The 17,852-nt window shown below is 43.0% G+C and overlaps 1 protein-coding gene across 2 annotated transcripts in view; it reads left to right on the top strand.

Annotated features, from left to right (window-relative positions):
* Positions 1-17,852, top strand: part of cnksr1 (connector enhancer of kinase suppressor of Ras 1) — a 63,171-nt gene that overhangs the window by 42,675 nt on the left and 2,644 nt on the right. For both annotated transcript variants that reach the window (XM_055656416.1, XM_055656417.1), the window contains 8 exons: positions 4,526-4,719; positions 5,603-5,633; positions 7,921-8,093; positions 11,715-11,788; positions 12,816-12,887; positions 13,491-13,561; positions 14,617-14,696; positions 15,809-15,944. In XM_055656416.1, the coding sequence (XP_055512391.1) occupies positions 4,526-4,719; positions 5,603-5,633; positions 7,921-8,093; positions 11,715-11,788; positions 12,816-12,887; positions 13,491-13,561; positions 14,617-14,696; positions 15,809-15,944 (831 nt within the window). The remainder of the gene's footprint in view (positions 1-4,525; positions 4,720-5,602; positions 5,634-7,920; positions 8,094-11,714; positions 11,789-12,815; positions 12,888-13,490; positions 13,562-14,616; positions 14,697-15,808; positions 15,945-17,852) is intronic.

Here is a 17,852-nt window from a genome sequence, read left to right as displayed (position 1 = left end):
CCTATCATGTGTTTAACGAGGGTTTACTGTATATAGCTATAGTACTCTGTATAAGAGAGAGATTAGAAGTCTAAGAGCAAAGTGAATCTCAAAGTGCAGCTGGTGGCACATAAAAAGTATGGCAATTTGAAATTGGAGATGCATTTATTCGGATATAAATGATATCTGAGCCGGTAAGGAGGAAAGTATTGTACACTTAGTGGTTGATATTTGGAACTCGCTAACAGAGGAGCTGGTTGAATCAGATACAATTATTATGTTTTCAGAGTTATTTAGACAAATATGTGATAGGCTAAGGTCCTCAAAGTCAATCCCTAATGAGGGCAAATAGGATCAATGTAGATGGGCAAAAAAAGTCAACGGGTATGTGGTGAGCCCATTTCTGCGCTGTGTGACTTTATGACACTATGGCACACCTGGAAATTCATTCCCAGTTTATGAGCAACTGTTTTGTTCCCCATTCCCCCTCTTACTGCCCCCCTCCCCAAGTCCACAACCCCATTGTTAGTTTATGGCCTTGTCTATAATAGTTGACGTCCAAACCGTTGGTACACTTGTCCTAATTCAGTTTGCGTGGATCCCATCCCATTGGATTAGATTATTTCCCCAAACCTGCTCGAGTAATTTAATTAAAGTTTCTGGGGACATTTGAGTATGTATTTGCACAACAGTTGAGGGAGATTCTGTGGATAATAAACAATAGGTGCAGGAGTAGGCCGTTTGGCCCTTCGAGCCAGCACCACCATTCAATGTGATCATGGCTGATCATCCCCCAAATGTGGTGAATTTGAATTTTCAGATGATCATTCTAACGTATGAGGTCAGTTTACAAAATAAAAGTGGGATTTAGGATACAGACTTGCATGGATTGAAAATTGGTTGAGTGAAGGAAACAAAAGGAATAATGCAAGACTGGTTTAGTTCAAGAAACTGGAGTAACTCTGGTTTTGATCAGACTGAAGAAACGTCTCAGCCCAAAGCATCACCTTTTTCTCCAGAGATGCTGTTTGACTCGTTGAGTTACTCCAGCTGTTTCTGTCTATCTTCTGTTTAAACCAGCATCTGCAGTTCCTTCCTACACTAGTGTAGTGTTCAGTTCAGTTTAGAGATGCATCACGGACACGGACCTTTCAGCCTACCAAGTCCACACTGACCATCTCCCCCCCCCCCCCACTGTGTGAATGGTCTCTTTTATCAAAGGGGCTGGTTCCCGAGTGCTGGAACTGTCATCTGTTGCCTGTTAGACTGAGCAGGGTATTATTTGGCTTTTGCTGCAGGCCAGCATGAGCTGTTCTTCAAGGCAATTGTTGATGGAAATGCTGAATCGTGTGCAGACAGCGCCAATCCTGATCTAGTGATCAAAAGCAAAACCATCAAAAGGCACGTGAAAGCAGCTGGGCCAAAGCTTCTGTAATAGAATCGATGAATCATGAAAGAGTTCTCTACAGGAGGCAATTTAGCCTATCATACCTTTGATGGCTCTTTGCAATAACTGTACAATTACTCCCACTCACCTGCTCCTTCCCCCAGCCCTGCACATTTCATCTTTTCACTAAAAACAAATTACCTTCTGAAGAATTATGATGAATCTGCATCCACCTCTCTTTCAGGGAATGCACACAAGGGCAGGACTCCTCATTATGTAAAATATTCTCCTCTATTTCTTTGCTTTGTTGCAAATTATCTTAAATCTGACCTGTGGTTATTATTCCATTTTTATTACATAAATTAGCATTGTATTTTTCTAGAATTCTGTCCAAGAGATGATTTGATCAAAGTTTCAAAAGTATTTTGAAACAGTTATTGCAAAGGTATGATGGGCAATGGAGCGAAATGGTTTCCATTTGGTTCAGGAGTGGCAGACTTGCGGCCAGATTCTTAAACATTGGAACCACACTTTCAGGAGAACTGTTATTACAAACTTTCCACATAGAACAGTCCAGAACAGGAACAGGCCCTTCAGCCCACAATGTCATGATTTCAGTCTGCCTGCATGTGGTCTATTTCCCTGCTACTTCATGTACCTGTCTAATGTCTGATGGAAAAATAACCTAACTCTCGACCCTGTCTGTGCTCCTCATAATTTTGCCTACTTTTATCAGGTTACTCTTCAGCCCCCAATGTGCCAGAAAAAATAATCAAAGTTTGTCCTCTCCTTTAGAACTTGAATCTTAAATCCAAGCAACATCATGCTGAACTACTTCTGCAGTCTCTCCAAAGTCACCATCTCCTTCTTATAACATGGCCATTACTACACACACTGCTGTTCTATCATAATGCATGTTTCCATAGCATGAATTGGATAAAATGCGATTGATGAAATGGGGAGTGCTATTTGTATTGTGTAGGAAGGAAGTTTTCCTCTCCCTTAACTCTGTCTGAAGAAGAGTCTCAACCCGAAACGTCGCCTGTTCCCTTTCCCCAGAGATGCTACCTGACCCGCTGAGTTGCTGCAACATTTTTTGTCTATCTTCAGTGCTATTTGTATTGCGCAGGCCAAATTGGTTGTAACACGAGCTTGATCAGGAACGAGAGAACCAATTAAAACCTACTTTGTAAATTGCCCAGCAGTAAAAATAACTTATTGCCTCGCCAACAGTCTGTCTGTCCTTTCCTTCTTTGTGTTTTAATTGTATGTGTTAAATGTATGTTTTAGTGTTCTTTAGCTTGTTTTATTTGGGGGGGGGGAACTTTTCCGTATCGTATCTCCGTCCGCATTGCTGCCTAACTTCGAGGAGTTGGCCGCCCTTGGAGACCAATTTTGAGAGCTCCATCATGGTCACCTGCGGACTTAACATCACGGAGCCCGTGATCCCTTTATCAGGGGTTGATCTACAGCTCCAACCGTGGGTGCTTGCAGATTTATGCCCCTGTCCCACTTAGGAAACCTGAACGGAAACCTCTGGAGACTTTGCGCCCCACCCAAGGTTTCTGGAGGTTGCAGGTGGTTGCCGGAGGTTGCAGGTAGTGGAAGCAGGTAGGGAGACTGACAAAAACAAACGGAAACCTTGGGTGGGGCGCAAAGTCTCCAGAGGTTTCCGTTTGTCCGCATAAGCATCACGGATTTATTATATGGTATTTATATAAGTGCATCATAAAGTATTGAACCATTGGAAAATCTTGGTTCTGATTGGCATGCGTAATCTGTTTTAAAACAAAACCTTGCTCTGTTTCCAAAATGTTTGTCGCACCTGATTTATTCAGATTATGTTTGCTGACGTGCAGTAATAAGAAAGATCATGTCCAAAAAAACGGATTAAAAAAAAATTCCAATTTATCTTTCAAGAGCTAAGAGCTGTAGAAAATGAACAACTCACTGAAACAATCTCCACTTTCTGTTGCTCTTATTAGTTTTCTGAGTTAGTCACCCCAAACCAAATCAAATAATATTATTTTTAAGAAGTCAGTAAACACGAATCGAGTGTAGGGCTCTGTGAAGTAATTTTTTGTTGCTTGGGTCCTTTTTACGTATGCCTGATATTATCTTTTTCCTGAAACCTATCTGGGCTATTCTTTGTCCTTCTGCTGCCTCTTCTGGCATGACATCATTAACACACAAGAACAAGCATTATCTAAAATAGAAACATAGAAAATAGGTGCTGGAGTAGGCCATTCGGCCCTTCGAGCCTGCACCGCCATTCAATATGATCATGGCTGATCATCCAACTCGGCATCCCATACCTGCCTTCTCTCCATACCCCCTGATCCCCTTAGCCACAAGGGCCACATCTAACTCCCTCTTAAATATAGCCAATGAACTGGCCTCAACTATCTTCTGTGGCAGCCAATTCCACAGATTCACCACTCTCTGTGTAAAAAATGATTTTCTCATCTTGGTCCTAAAAGACATCCCTCTTATCCTTAAAACTTGTTCTGGACTTCCCCAACATCGGGAATAATCTTCCTGCATCTAGACTGTCCAACCCCTTAAGAATTTTGTAAGTTTCTATAAGATCCCCCCTTAATCTTCTAAATTCTAGCGAGTACAAGCCGAGTCTATCCAGTCTTTCTTCATATCCTACTCTGTACACATTGTCAGCATCGTGAGCACGTAGATTTTCACCTTCACAAAATTACATTCAAGATGGTAAAAGTGAAAATATATCACACGTATATACATCTCATTTTTAATACATAATCTTTCCACTAATATTGTCCCAAAAGCTTGCATTTTTCATGAGATTTTTCATTTTCTGACCTTGAGTTTGTAATCTATAATTATCCAAAATATTCCAGTACAATTAGTATTAAATGGGCTCTCGTTGTCCAGTATAGCCAGCATTTGAACGGGTTATGAAAAGAGACAGGAATGTTATAATAACTTGGCCTTTTATAAAAGATTGATGCGTTGCTACTGCAGAGCATGTAGCTCCTGTTCCATTAAACCTCCTTCATAAGAACTGAGCAAATAATTTAAAATTTGTGTCATCCAATATATATTTGAAAGGCCAATGCATCTGGTGTGAGGGCATTTTTCAATGTTATTTAAACACTGTTCACATCATGGTATATTGTGATATTTCAGGTGAGGATACACAGGAAGCCAGTCAATTATCAGAAGAGGGAACTACAGGTGAAAGAGGGGAGCTTGTTACTGATGGTTCACCAATTTCACAATCTCCAAGAGTTACTGAGCCTCACAAAGTTGAAGATGGAATGAAATATCATCCTGAGTATGAAGCAATGCTCAAATCACCATCAACAGATGATGCTAGAGCAGTGAGTACCAGGTGTTGTTTTGAGGCATTATTTTTTTTTTGAAGAGATTTGTTCATTTTTAAGCCATTTTCTGTAGGGTGTTTGGGATGCTTGAGAATGTGAGAATAAAATGGTCTTAGTGTGGAATGGTTCTTGATTGATTTGGTGGGCTTTAGAGCCCATTTACATGCCCCATGACTCTTATATACTAAGTTGTATGGGCACAAATTGGATTGAGTTTTGTCAGATTTCTCAATGCACATTTTAGGTGGCCAGCGAATACTCCTGCTGGTTAGTTTGTTATTGCTTTACAGCACTCCTTTCTTTTTATTAATAACTTCTACGTTGTTGGTTATGCAGCATATCTTGGTATTAATGCCCTGCCTGAATGACCCCCCCCCCCCCCCCCCCCCCCAGCAACTCTTCTCTACGCTATTGCCCCTGGGACATTCCCAGCTTCTACTACTCGTTTGTAAATTTGAAACTGAAGGTGGTGAAAGCTCAACGAGTAGAGGTGGCACAGTGGTAGAGTTGCTGCCTTACAGTGCAGAGACCCGGGATGGATCCTGAACAGGGGTGCTGTGTGTGCAGAGTTTGTACGCTCTCCCTATGATTCATCGTGTATTCTCCGGGTGCTCAGGTTTCCTCCCACATTATAAAGATGTGCAGGGTTGTGGGTTAATTGGCTTTGGTAAGTTGTGGAAAAAAAGTGGCCCTAATATGTGGTGTTCATGTATGGGGTGATCGCTGGTCAGCGCCGATTCAGTGGGCTGAAGGGCCTGATTGTGCGCTGTATCTCTAAAGGCTAAAGAATTGTACAGCTGGGAATGCTTGAGACCCAGTGCAGGTCTCGTTGATGTGGTTGTTGCAACTCAAATTTTTCACAAATTTTATTTTATTTCAGATCCAATTGCGCAACAGACGGAAGAAAAAGGGTGAGTACAAGTTATTTTATCTAAAGCTTTCTGCTCCTAGACCTTTGCCCACTTTCATCAACTGAAGGAAACCAACCCATGAGCCCTGCTGTCGTTGACAATACTGTACACACGTGAGGAAAAGCCAAAAGCTTGCGTACTGTCTGATTCATCTCTAACTCATTACTTGTATTTGACTTTGTCTCTGGAACTGATCCCCTACAATGCTGGGATCGATATTCTGCAATCTGTATCTTTCCCTTCGCTCTGTCTATTATACTTGAGTTTGGCCGTTTCCAAGATGGCGCCCAACTATTTGCATGCTTGCCACAGAAGCAGACTTCCAAACTTGTATTACAATCGCTCCACGCTCGTAAATTTGTACTCCTACAGCAACAATTCCCACTTTAACTATGATCTTCTTAAACTCTTAAAGTCCTCTCAGAACTGTCCCTTATTATGTATCTGTACACTGTAAATGGAATGATTGTAACCATGTATCGTCTTTCTGCTAACTGGTTAGCCCGCAACAAAACGCCGTTCACTGTACCTTGGTACACGTGACAATAAACTAAACTGAACTGGCTTCATTGTACGTCGATATAGTATTATATGATTTGATTGGATAGCCTGCAGAAGAAAGCTTTTCACTGTAGCTCGGAGCCATGTGACAATATAGCCAATGAACTGGCCTCAACTACCCTCTGTGGCAGAGAACCGAAAAAAAGCTAAATTTCGTGGAAGAGTAGCCTGCACACCCTTTTATGGTATAAGACAGTCCTGACATCCAGGAATCAGTTGGATGCACTGTATGATCCCTGCCTAATAATGTCCTTCCTCAGATTTGGAGTTGTTTAATTTCCAGGTGGGTCACCAAGACCCTGTTCATTGTAGAACCTCCCTGCTCCTATACTCAAATCCTTTTGCACAGAGGACATACTGATCACTGTGGTACCTTCAATGAGTTGTACCATGACACCCAGGTCTGCACCTTCTTTCAATTGGCCACCATTTATAATAACTTGGATTTGCCACTTGAACTTGGACTGCTGATGGGAAGAAGTTGGATAGAGAGCATGGGTGAAGGGAGTAGCATTGCAAATACTCAACACTGACTCTGGAAGCACATGAGCCTCATGACATCAGGTTGAATGTAGCCAAGGAAACTTCTTGATAGTTATTACCTAACTGCTCTCCTTGCATAGAACATAGAATAGTATCTCTATATAATATCTCTCCATCCCTCCCCACCCAAGTCGCATGAGCTTCTCATTTTCACCCAACAAACAGCTAACAATGGCCTGTTTCCTTTATCATCATTACTTTTTTTGCATATCTTTCATTCATTGTTCTTTTATCTCTCCACAACACCATCTAAATCTCTCATTTCCCTTATCCCTAACCAGTCTGAACAAGGGTCTCGACCCGAAACATCACTCATTCCTGTTCTCCAGAGATGCTGCCTGTCCCACTGAGTTACTCTAGCTTTTTGTGTCTATCTGTAGAATAATACAGCACAGGGACGGGCTCCTCGACCCACAATGTACATGCTGAACATGATGCCATGAAACACATCTCTTCTGCCTGCACATGATCCATTCCCACATTCCACTCCACGTGTCTATCTGAAATCTTCCAAAACGCCCCTACCATATCTGCCACCACCATTGCCATAGTGTTCCAGGCACACACCACTCTGTGTAAAGACAAAAAAACACTAGTTGCACATATCTCCTTTTAACTTTCCCCTCTCACCTTAAAGCTATGCCCTTTAGTCTTTGATATTTCCATGCTGGAAATACTCAGCTAATGAATTGCTATCATAGTACTAGGGCATGATAAAAGGCCCTTGGGCTCCACTTGCCTATGCCGACCAAGATGCCCCATATACATTAGTCCTGTCCGTCCGCGTTTGGGCCACATCCCTCTAAACCATTCCTACTAATATCCCTATCCAAATGCATGTACCCATGTATGTTCCATGCTGGACACTGCTTCAAAGGTAGTCAGAGTAAGGAATGAACTGGGTGGGTAGCTTCCACAGTTTTCACTATGAGAAACTCCGTAGCACCACTACCAATAAACTGGTGGAATTTTGAGGTGTTGGCATTGGACCAGGTTTATAAAAAGTGGTCCGAAAACAAACAGAAAAACCCTGGTCCTCGCCAATCTACCCAATGTCCAATGTAGTGGCAGTTGCAGTTGTGGTGGCCATCATATGCGTTTTGTGTAGTCAGAATGTGGCATTAATCTTCTACCAGGAATGTTCCTGATTTATTTATTTATTTTCCTTCTCTCTCTCTCTCAGGGATTGCATCTAAACTGAGTCGCAGACGGATTTCGTGCAGGGACCTCGGTTTGGGAGAATGTTATGGCTGGCTTTGGAAAAAGAAGGAGCATAGTAGATTCATGAGCCAAAAATGGAAGCGCTGCTGGTTTGTCCTGAAGGGTCACACCCTATACTGGTACAACAGTGAGAACGTGAGTGTACAGGAAGGTGTCACATTTTGGAGGCCTTCCTGCAGGAATCACCTGTGCTGGGACTGTTGGAGAGATTCCAATGCAAATTTACAGGTAGCAAAACTGTGTGCCTCAAACCAGAACAAATCCCGACCAGAACAAATCCATCTTCATGTAGATACGATTTTTCATTACTTCAGGAGGTCCCAAAGTGCTTAACAGTCTATTGAAATGTTATCACAGTTGCAGGAAATGAGACAATCTGTTTGTATACAGCAATATCCTTGCAGAGTGATGTGACAATGTTGAAATAACTTGTTTTTGTCATGATGATTGAGGGATGAATACTGGCCAGATCACCTGAGGCCAATTCTTCTGCTTTTCTTCTTGATGTTTTACACTGACCTGAGACACTTGAAGGTGCGCTGGTTAATGTTTAATCCAGAAGATGGCAATTTTAACAAAATTCAATTCAATTCAATTCAACTTTAATGTCATTGCACAAATACAAGTATGGGTACAACGAAATGCAGTTTAGCGTCAGTCCGTGGTAATAGTGTAATGTAGAAATAAAAATACAGAATAAGCAAACAATGTGGACGGAGAGACTGGAGAAATCTATCGGCGGGACTCCGAGTTCAGCAATGTGATAGTGTTGTTGTAGCAGCTGTTCCTCATCCTACTAGTACGAGACCTGAGGCTCCTGTATCGCCTCCCTGATGGGAGGAGGGCAAACAGTCCATGGTTAGGGTGGGAGGGGTCTTTGATGATCTTCCCGGCCCGTCTCGGACACCGTTTTCGGTGGAGGGCATCCATGGCAGGGAGCGGGGCACCGATGATGTACTGCGCGGTTTTCACCACCCGTTGTAGTGCCTTCCTGTCCGCTACGGTGCAACTGCTGTACCATACCGTGAAGCAGGTGGTCAGGATGCTTTCGATGGTACAGCAGTAAAAGTTGGTCAGGATCTGGGGGGGACAGGTGAGCTTTCTTGAGCCTCAGGAAGTAAAGGCGCTGCTGCACCTTTTTGATCAGCTTGGAGGTGTTGAGGGACCAGGACAGATCCTCCGAGATGTGTACCCCGAGGAATTTGTAGTTGGAGGCGCGCTCCACCTCAGTCCCGTTTATATGGATGGGGGTTTGTCTGCCCCCTCTGGTCTTCCTGAAGTCAACAATAATTTCCTTTGTCTTCTTGGAGTTGAGGACGAGGTTATTGTTGGCACACCAGGTTGTCAGGTGCTGGACCTCCTCCCTGTAGGCTGACTCATCGTTGTCACTGATCAGTTCTACCACCGTGGTGTCGTCGGCAAATTTAATGATGGCATTGGAGCCATTATCGGGGATGCAGTCATGGGTGAAGAGGGAGTAGAGGAGAGGGCTGAGCACACAGCCCTGTAGCACGCCGGTGTTCAGTGTTATAGTGGAGGAGGTGAGGTTGTTGACCCTAACAGACTGTGGTCTGTTGGTGAGGAAATCCAGTGTCCAATTGCAGAGGGAGGTGGAGATGCCAAGTCCGCTGAGTTTGGTGATCAAGCTGGCGGGGATGACAGTGTTAAAGGCGGAGCTGAAATCAATGAACAGCATCCTGATGTAGGTGTTATTGCTGTCCAGGTGGGTCAGGGCAGAGTGTAGGGCCGCCGATATGGCGTCCTCTGTAGACCTGTTGGTCCGGTAGGCAAACTGATGGGGGTCCAGTGTGGGGGGGAGGCTGGCTTTGAGGTGAGCCAAGATCAGCCACTCAAAGCACTTTGCAATGACAGGGGTGAGTGCCACTGGGCGGAAATCGTTGTGACTCCCTGTAGCTGATTGTTTGGGCACTGGCACAATGGTTGATGTCTTCAGGCAAGTGGGGACGACACCCTGGGCCAGTGACAGATTGAAAATGTCAGTGAAGACCAGGGATAGTTGTCCAGCACATGCCCTGAGCACCCGCCCAGGGATGCCATCGGGGCCGGCAGCTTTGTGCTCATTCACCTTGCTCAGTGCATCTTGTACAGCAGAGGTGGAGAGACTGAGGGGTTGTTCATTCGGGGGTGGAGCAACTTTGATGGCTGGAGTTTTGTTGTCCCGGTCAAAGCGAGCATAGAAATGGTTTAGCTCGTCAGGAAGGGAGGCGTTGTCTTGGGGGGGGTGTTAACTTTCTGGCAATCGGCAATGGATTTGATTCCTTGCCACATGCGCTTGGGGTCGGAGTTGTTTTGGAAATGCTCCTCAATCCGTCGTTTGTGATTGAGTTTAGCATTCCTAATTCCCTTTTTCAGGTTGGCCCTGGATGAGCTGTATCCCTCAGCGTTGCCAGATCTGAAAGCGCAAAATAACCTCTTTGCACAGCTTTGAAGCATTCGCCGATATTTAAAAAATTTTTTATCTTAAAGTCAGCGAAGTCAGTAAGTTAAAATGAATTTTCAGCTGCCTGCTGCCAATTCCACTGAAGCATGTGACTCATTCAGGAGTTAGTTTATCCAGAAGCTGGATCTCTAACCTCCCACTTCGTACATTGCTACTGACCTTTAAAGGGTGTTTTGTTAACGTTTAAACTGGTCTGCCTTCATTCATTATTTATCTTCACCTAATTTGGTTTGTTAGTAAATCCAGATAACCACAGGGGCTCTCTGTGTCTGTATATTCAAATAGGAGAATGTGAATGGGACTATGTCTGAAGGCTTTATCAACACAGCAGACGATCGTCCTAACGATTATCTCTTGTGCATTGGTTTCGTAAAAGTAAACCTTGAGCCAAAAAATAAGAAACCAAATCAACAGACACTAATGCTCAACTCTGTTACTGAATAATTTGACAAATATAGCTCCCTTATGAACCTGCTGGTGCCCAGCTGGTGCTGGGATCCACAGTCAGGAGAATGGGCGGGCAGACCGTGGAGGGCGGCACAGTGGCGCAGCGATAGAGTTGTTGCCTTACAGCGAATGCAGCGCGGAGACGCGAGTTCGATCCCGACTACGGGCGCTGTCTGTACGGAGTTTGTACGGGTACAAGGAGTTTCTACCCTTGACCTGCGTGGGTTTTCTCCGAGATCTTCGGTTTCCTCTCACACTCCAAAGACGTACAGGTTTGTAGGTTAATTGGTTTGGTAAATGTAAAAATTGTCCCTAGTATCTCTAATGGGTCGAAGGGGCTGTTTCCGCGCTGTATCTCTAAAACTAAACTAAACTTAAAAAGACATGACCCAGAATACCTGATCTTTTCCCTGTCTTTCAGCCTCTGGTCTGTATCTTGCTCACAACATTATTAGAGTGATGAGGTCATTGCAGTCACTGGCCACAACCTAGGCTGGAACTGCCTCGTACCCTGTTGCTGTTTGTGGCTTTGCTACTTGTGTCATGTACTCTTTTCCATCACCACCTGAGCTTATGTTATTGTTTTAATTTTCCCCTTTATTTGCTGACGGGATACACTCGATGCAGTTGATGTGCAGGGGTAAGTGGTTAAATTGGCAGGGTCTTTCTTGCACTGAGGTGGAAAGATTATTTTGTGTGGATTGAGGAATGCTTTTCATTCTGGGGACAAGGGGAATGAAAATTTGTGCTGAACTAGGACTTAAAAATGGAGATGATAAACGAGTCTCTAAATTAGTGTCTGTGTGAATGTCTTGATGAATCATTTGCTGTTTTATGGCTTCTGGTAGGATGAGAAAGCTGAAGGATTAATCAAATTGTCGTCGTACACTGTGGAGGCAGCTGGAGAGCACAAGAGGAAATTGTAAGTATCTGAGAACCAGCAGACTTCACCAACATTACACTTTGACGATGTCCATTTATGTGAGCTATGGGAAGTTGGGGCCAATGGATGGGGGAAAAAATGATTGGATGGAGAATACCGTTCCAGCACTGTTGTAAATTTGGATCGGCTCTGGCAGGGGATTGAGTTTTCTTGACCACAACTGTTAGATACCTTAGAAGAAAGGGCAACAAAATGATTTCAGTATGTGAGAGAGGATTTCACTAAACCTATACAACACTACCACATTAATGCTGAATTGAGAAAACGTGAGTTTGCTTGCATCTATGTGGATTGTAGAATTTGGATAGTATTTACTTCCTGACTGATTTCTCAAATGCTCTGCCCTGGAGACTAATTTAAAAAATAAAAAATAAAAATTCTTAAACCGATACATGTATTCCAAAGTTAACACTGAACTGTAAAGAGTAACAAAGTTTACAGCTCAACATCTGGCCTGTCTTGACGTGGCTTATCTCAGCCATCAGGGTAGGGAAGCGGAATACAATTGTGTATGTTTGCTCTCCTGCCGATCCCTATTCTACTCTTCATTGATCTACATGTTTATCCGTGTAAAGATTATGACCAATTTCCCTTTCAGTTTTACGATTCGCTGCATAAAGGAAATCTCATTTCCTCCACCACCATTTTGCCCAATTATCCCTAAGCTGTCATTGGATCATGAGAGATATTACTCTCTCTTTACTCAAACACTCATTTGGAACTCATTAAATCCCATCACCCTGCAATCATGCCTCATTCCTCAACCTTTTCTGCTCTGAGAAGAAGAATCTGTATGTAGACTTCAGAATGTTTTTTAATATATACACATATACACCCACTCGTAGGTTGATTGTGTGGGGATAGGGCATGCTGATAACGATTCTGACTGTGATAACTAAACATTGAAAGAAGCCTCACTTTTTGAGCAGATGCACAAGAATATCCTCTACCTGAGATGGTAAAAGAATGCTTTTCCCTCTAATTATTCTCTTCTGACCCTCTCTAGTGTCTTCCAGCTTTGTCATCGCAAGTTCAAGTCTTTTGTGTTTTCAGCAGACAATGTGGATGAAATGAGGAAGTAAGTCATTACTTGGATTGTGCTCCTGAATAAGCTAGTGATATTATTGCAGGTACTTTAATGCATTTTGTAAATGTGCATATTAACTCACTGAGAAATAATTGTTCTCCAGTTCTCCGTCCAAATAGTTGAAGCGGCAAGTAAGATTTGTTACTATTTGTTACCAATTTTGTTATCCCTTGCTGTCTCCTCCCTTCCCTCAGCCTTCAGGCTACTCCTCCTCCTTTATCCTTTCTTCTCCCCGCCCCACCCCCCATCAGTCTGAGGAATGGTTTCGGCCCGAAACGTTGATTATTTCCTTCGCTCCGTAGATGCTGCTGCACCCACTGAGTTTCTCCAGCATTTTAGTGTACCTTTGATTTTCCAGCATCTGCAGTTCCTTTTTAAACACAAGTAACTTTTGTTCTCTGATGCAGTCTGCCTGGAAATGTTGTCCTGTGATGTGAGGGTAGAGTTTTAGATCCCCTCAAATCTGTGTTCAGGAACATAATGTCTGTTATTGCTAATACACTATAATTTGTGGATGATGCATCGGTGATTGCCCTTTGTTGCTCATTGCAGTCTGTTGTATCTCTGGTTCTGAAGTTTCATTTATTTCTGTAGGTGGATTAACAGCATCATCAGTGCCGTCCAGAAATACAAAACCGAGAAACATTATGAAAACAAAGAAGAAGGTGAGAACATTCCCACTCCAACTCTGCGTAGACTCAAAAGTGTGCCGGGCACAGGGGGATCCCCTTCTTGCGCACCCATCACTGCCACAACCAATACTGTGCCACTTGAGAAGCAAGTACCAATAAAATGTGCTGGGGATCATGCCCTGGATATTCTATAAACCTAGTGAACAATAATTTGACCATGAATATTGTGTTTCTAGTCCCAGGTAAGCAGCAGTGTTACGAATTTTCCCTAAATATAAGATGAACTTGCTGCTGCCTTTATGGATAACCATTCAACACTGTTTGGTATTGAAACATGGAGCACAAGGACCCCTGACCTCGCCTTCTGACTGCACTAGGTTGGCTAGTTGTGAAACAAGGTGGATAGTGTCTTCTGTGTTTCAGTTTTGTATGGGGTTGGGGTGAGACAAGTTAGATAGAGAGTGGGGTGAAGGCCAGCACTTCTGCCTGCGTTTGGTGATCCCTGCAGAAAAAACCCATGTGTGGATGTCAGGTTGTCAGGGGAGTGGAAGTGATCCGAGATTAGCTGTGACGGTAGAGAAGAATGCTGGAGCGACCATCACTCTGCTGGTCAAAGTAAACTACTTTGGTTGTGGCATTTATTTCCATATATCTCTCATGGGGAAGCCAGGGTGTCAACTTAATTTCTTATCCAAAATATTCCACCTTTGTCAGTGTGTTACTTCCTTATTTGTACATGGAGAGTCAGCCCTACTTAATTGCACATCTCTGGAGCAGATTTTAAACTCTTGATTTTCTAATCAAGAGATACAAGATCTTGTATTCATGTCCTTAAGCAGCATTATATCTATACAATCCAGATGCATCGATTTATTTCCTACTAAACATTTGAATTAAATTTTAATTACGACCTGTTTCTCTGCAGCTTGAATGATTTTTTGCTTGTTGCTGTAATACATGTAAGCTGCCACTGGAGAGGGATGTAATACCATTGATTCTAAATGCATCCATACTTCATGCCCCAATTTTAATTTCAAAAATGTCATGCTGCTTAGTTTTCTGTTAAACTAAATGCTGTTCTGCAACAGATTGCTGGAGTGAGACAGAGACAGAAGAATGCGATGATTCTCCAGATGTTCCTTCTGCTTCCAGGGCTAAGTCCTACCTCGTGAGTACTGACAAAATAGGATTGAAGAGGGCCAGAAATTGTATTAGCATTTGCGGTAATATGGCCGTGAGTGTGAATGGTGCTGGGATGAATGTAAGAGTTGCTGTGGTTCCCGGAGGTTGCAGGTGGTTGCCGGAGGTTGCAGGTAGTTGAAGCAGGTAGGGAGACTGACAAAAAACCTCCGGGAACCGCACGGAAACCTTGGGTGGGGTGCAAAGTCTCCAGAGGTTTCCGTTCAGGTTTCCTAAGTGGGACAGGGGCATTACTCTATGCCTTATGGCATTTGATATTTCCATCCTAGGAAAATAGTTCTGACTATCTACCCCATCTATGCTTCTCATAATGTTATATATTCTATCAAGTCTCTCCTCAACCTCCGATGTTCCAGAGAAAACAATCCAAGTCTGTCCAACCTGTCCCTGTAACCCCGTAATCCAGGCATCATTCTGGTCAACCTCCAATGCACACTCTTTCCAAAGCCTCCACATCCTTCCTGTATTGGGGTGACCAGAACTACATGCACTACTGCAAATGCAGCCTAACCAAAGCCCAGTAAAGCTTCATCATGGAGTCCTGATTCTTATACTCGCATGGTTCACAAGTAAACTTCTTCAGTGTGTGCAGGTTGCATCTCATCACGTCAGTAGATCAGAATGCTTGGGTTATCAGGACCAGGATGAGCACAAATAGTGCTCCAATTTTAAGTAAGGATTTCACAGTCAGGGGTGGGGAAAGCCCATAATTGACCTTGGTTGGCCCTGCACTGAAATTCTACTGCACCAGCTAATCTCAGCCAGGTCTCCCTGGCAATCTAACCATGTTGAATGTATTGAGAGCTTCTTGAAGCATGATTGTCATTTTGAACTGCTCACCTAGCCATTCCATTTTTAAACTCCTTTTGGGGCAGAGATAAGGAAGTTGCAGTGAGAGGATATGGGGAGAGGGAATCCACGAAGGAAGGGAGGTAAGGTGGTTAAAAGGAAGGATTTCGTTGACATCTAAAGGAAATGCTTAAATCATAAGTAGTAATGTCCATGCAGGAATGTTTTGCCACAGATGTAGATAATCAGGTTGTGAATGTCCAGTGCAACCATGTCCCTGTTTGTTTGCAGCTGGCACAGAGGATCAGTGACATTTCTGTCACGGAACAGCTCAGGCAATCAGTGGGTGACTACGTACAAAGTGGACAAGGTGGAGTTCCCAGCAGTGGGCCATCCAGCCCCAGTAAGGAGAAAGAACTGATTTCGGGTAGGAACTGTCAAAAAATCATAAAACAGATACTGAAATTAATGTAGGAAAATATTTAAAGGTAATTAGTGGGAAAATGTGTTGACACATATGCCTGCACCCGAGTCACAGCCTTTCACTGGGTGCATGATTGCTATAGACAATTCTCATCAGTCCATTTCTTCCTGCATTCCACTGGGTCAGGTGAGTCACTCCTCCTCTAAATCACCTAGCCTCTGATTTTCATTATAACAACTATATTAACAAGGTTATTAGTTTTAGGTCAGTGGTGATCCCAAAGGATTGTTGGAAGATGTTCAAAGATGCAAGGCGATTGCAATTGAAAGATAGATGGCTAGCCTCTGTCTCTTGTTAAAAATGGACTTTGAACTTGTTTACTGTAGTTGTGACTAGCCAAGCATAAATCATTTGATTATCTGAGAAACTGTAAAAGGAATGAAACATTGCAATCATAAACAAAAAATCCTCATTATAAACGGATAATGTGCTGGGTGGAAGGTTATTGATGAAGTCGCAGAAAGATGCTATTTCAATGCTTTTTTCTGAAATTTAGGGTGGAGATAATTAACCTATCCACTGCACCAGGTTTGACTCCAGATAGCAGAAAGGTTTCTGACTGCCCTTGATTTCAAATTTACTAGGACTAATACCACTAGATCAAATGCTGGCTTAATGTTGAGAGCATTCACACTCGAACACCATACTGGCTTGAAAATGTTTTGCTGTTCCATCTTCACTAAATCAAAATCCTGGAAGGACTGTGGCGTGTGTTGATGGTAGTACAAACACAAATGGGCATTAAATGATGATGTTGCCAGAAATACCAGAATCCCTGGCAGAACTTAATGAAAAAATATATAGTAAAGATCAGTAAGGTTGCTCTTATTTGGTTCCACTTTTACCTATCCATTTGTAGCCAGAGTATCTCAGTCATGATTTACTCTAACCTTACTGAGAGCAGTTGGCATCTTCCAAAGTAACTGTAATTTGCTGCCACCTCTTCCTGTGCCGATGCTTTCCCTTGTATCAAGAAGGGACTGCGGCAGCTGATATTGCCCCCAATCTCGATAGGTTTTCTGAGATTCATTGACTAGACTGAAAATGCTCATTGCAATTGTTGTCATTCACTGAAGTACACCTTGTTATTAGTCAATAAAAACATGGTATTTGTGAAGCTTGCTAAAATAAGAACATTAGAATTTTAGAGATAGAAGCATGAAGTCAGAGGGTTCCTCAAGCCTGCTCTGCTATTCAATGAGAACAAGGCTAAACTTCCACCTCGTCTATTAAGCCTGCCCTGATCTTAGTTATTGAGTATATTCAAGGTGGAGCATCCACAGCCATCTGAAGTAAAGAATAACACAGATTCACAATGGTTTATGACTTTAAAGTAAGTTTCTCATTCCTAAGTTGTTCTTGGCTTTCGTCGTTTCCTGCCTGCTTGCAGATATACGCACAGATCTGCCGGCCATTTTAAGCCATCATGCCATTCACAGTGTGTGTGCTGCCTCCTGATCCACTAGTAACGGCTCTCACTGTCTCCTACATAGATCTCACTATCTTCTGCACTCACCACCGCTCAATCAATGCCACTTTTATTTGCTGATCCACTTTAATCTATTAGTCAATTCTTGATTTTTGCTGTATCCATTCTCGTCACACGGCCACTGCCTCTATATTTGTGCTCTCACACCTGTTTTAAGCCCTGCTTTCTGTGCCCTAATCTCACTGCCACCCACCTCCTTGCTCTTTCATTATAAACAGCACATTGTTTATTTTTCCACCGCTTTATCCACGTCTCCACTTACTGATCCTGTTTCCTTTTTACCTATCTCTTAACCCGCAACTCTCCATGCTCTGCTCTTGCTGACCTTACCACTTTAACCCATTACTACCTGCAGCTCTCAT

The sequence above is a fragment of the Leucoraja erinacea genome, chromosome 26 (genome assembly GCF_028641065.1).
Source record: "Leucoraja erinacea ecotype New England chromosome 26, Leri_hhj_1, whole genome shotgun sequence".
Taxonomy (NCBI): domain Eukaryota; kingdom Metazoa; phylum Chordata; class Chondrichthyes; order Rajiformes; family Rajidae; genus Leucoraja; species Leucoraja erinaceus.
Note: the sequence above shows the minus strand (reverse complement) of the source record. Positions and strands in the feature narration are given on the sequence as shown.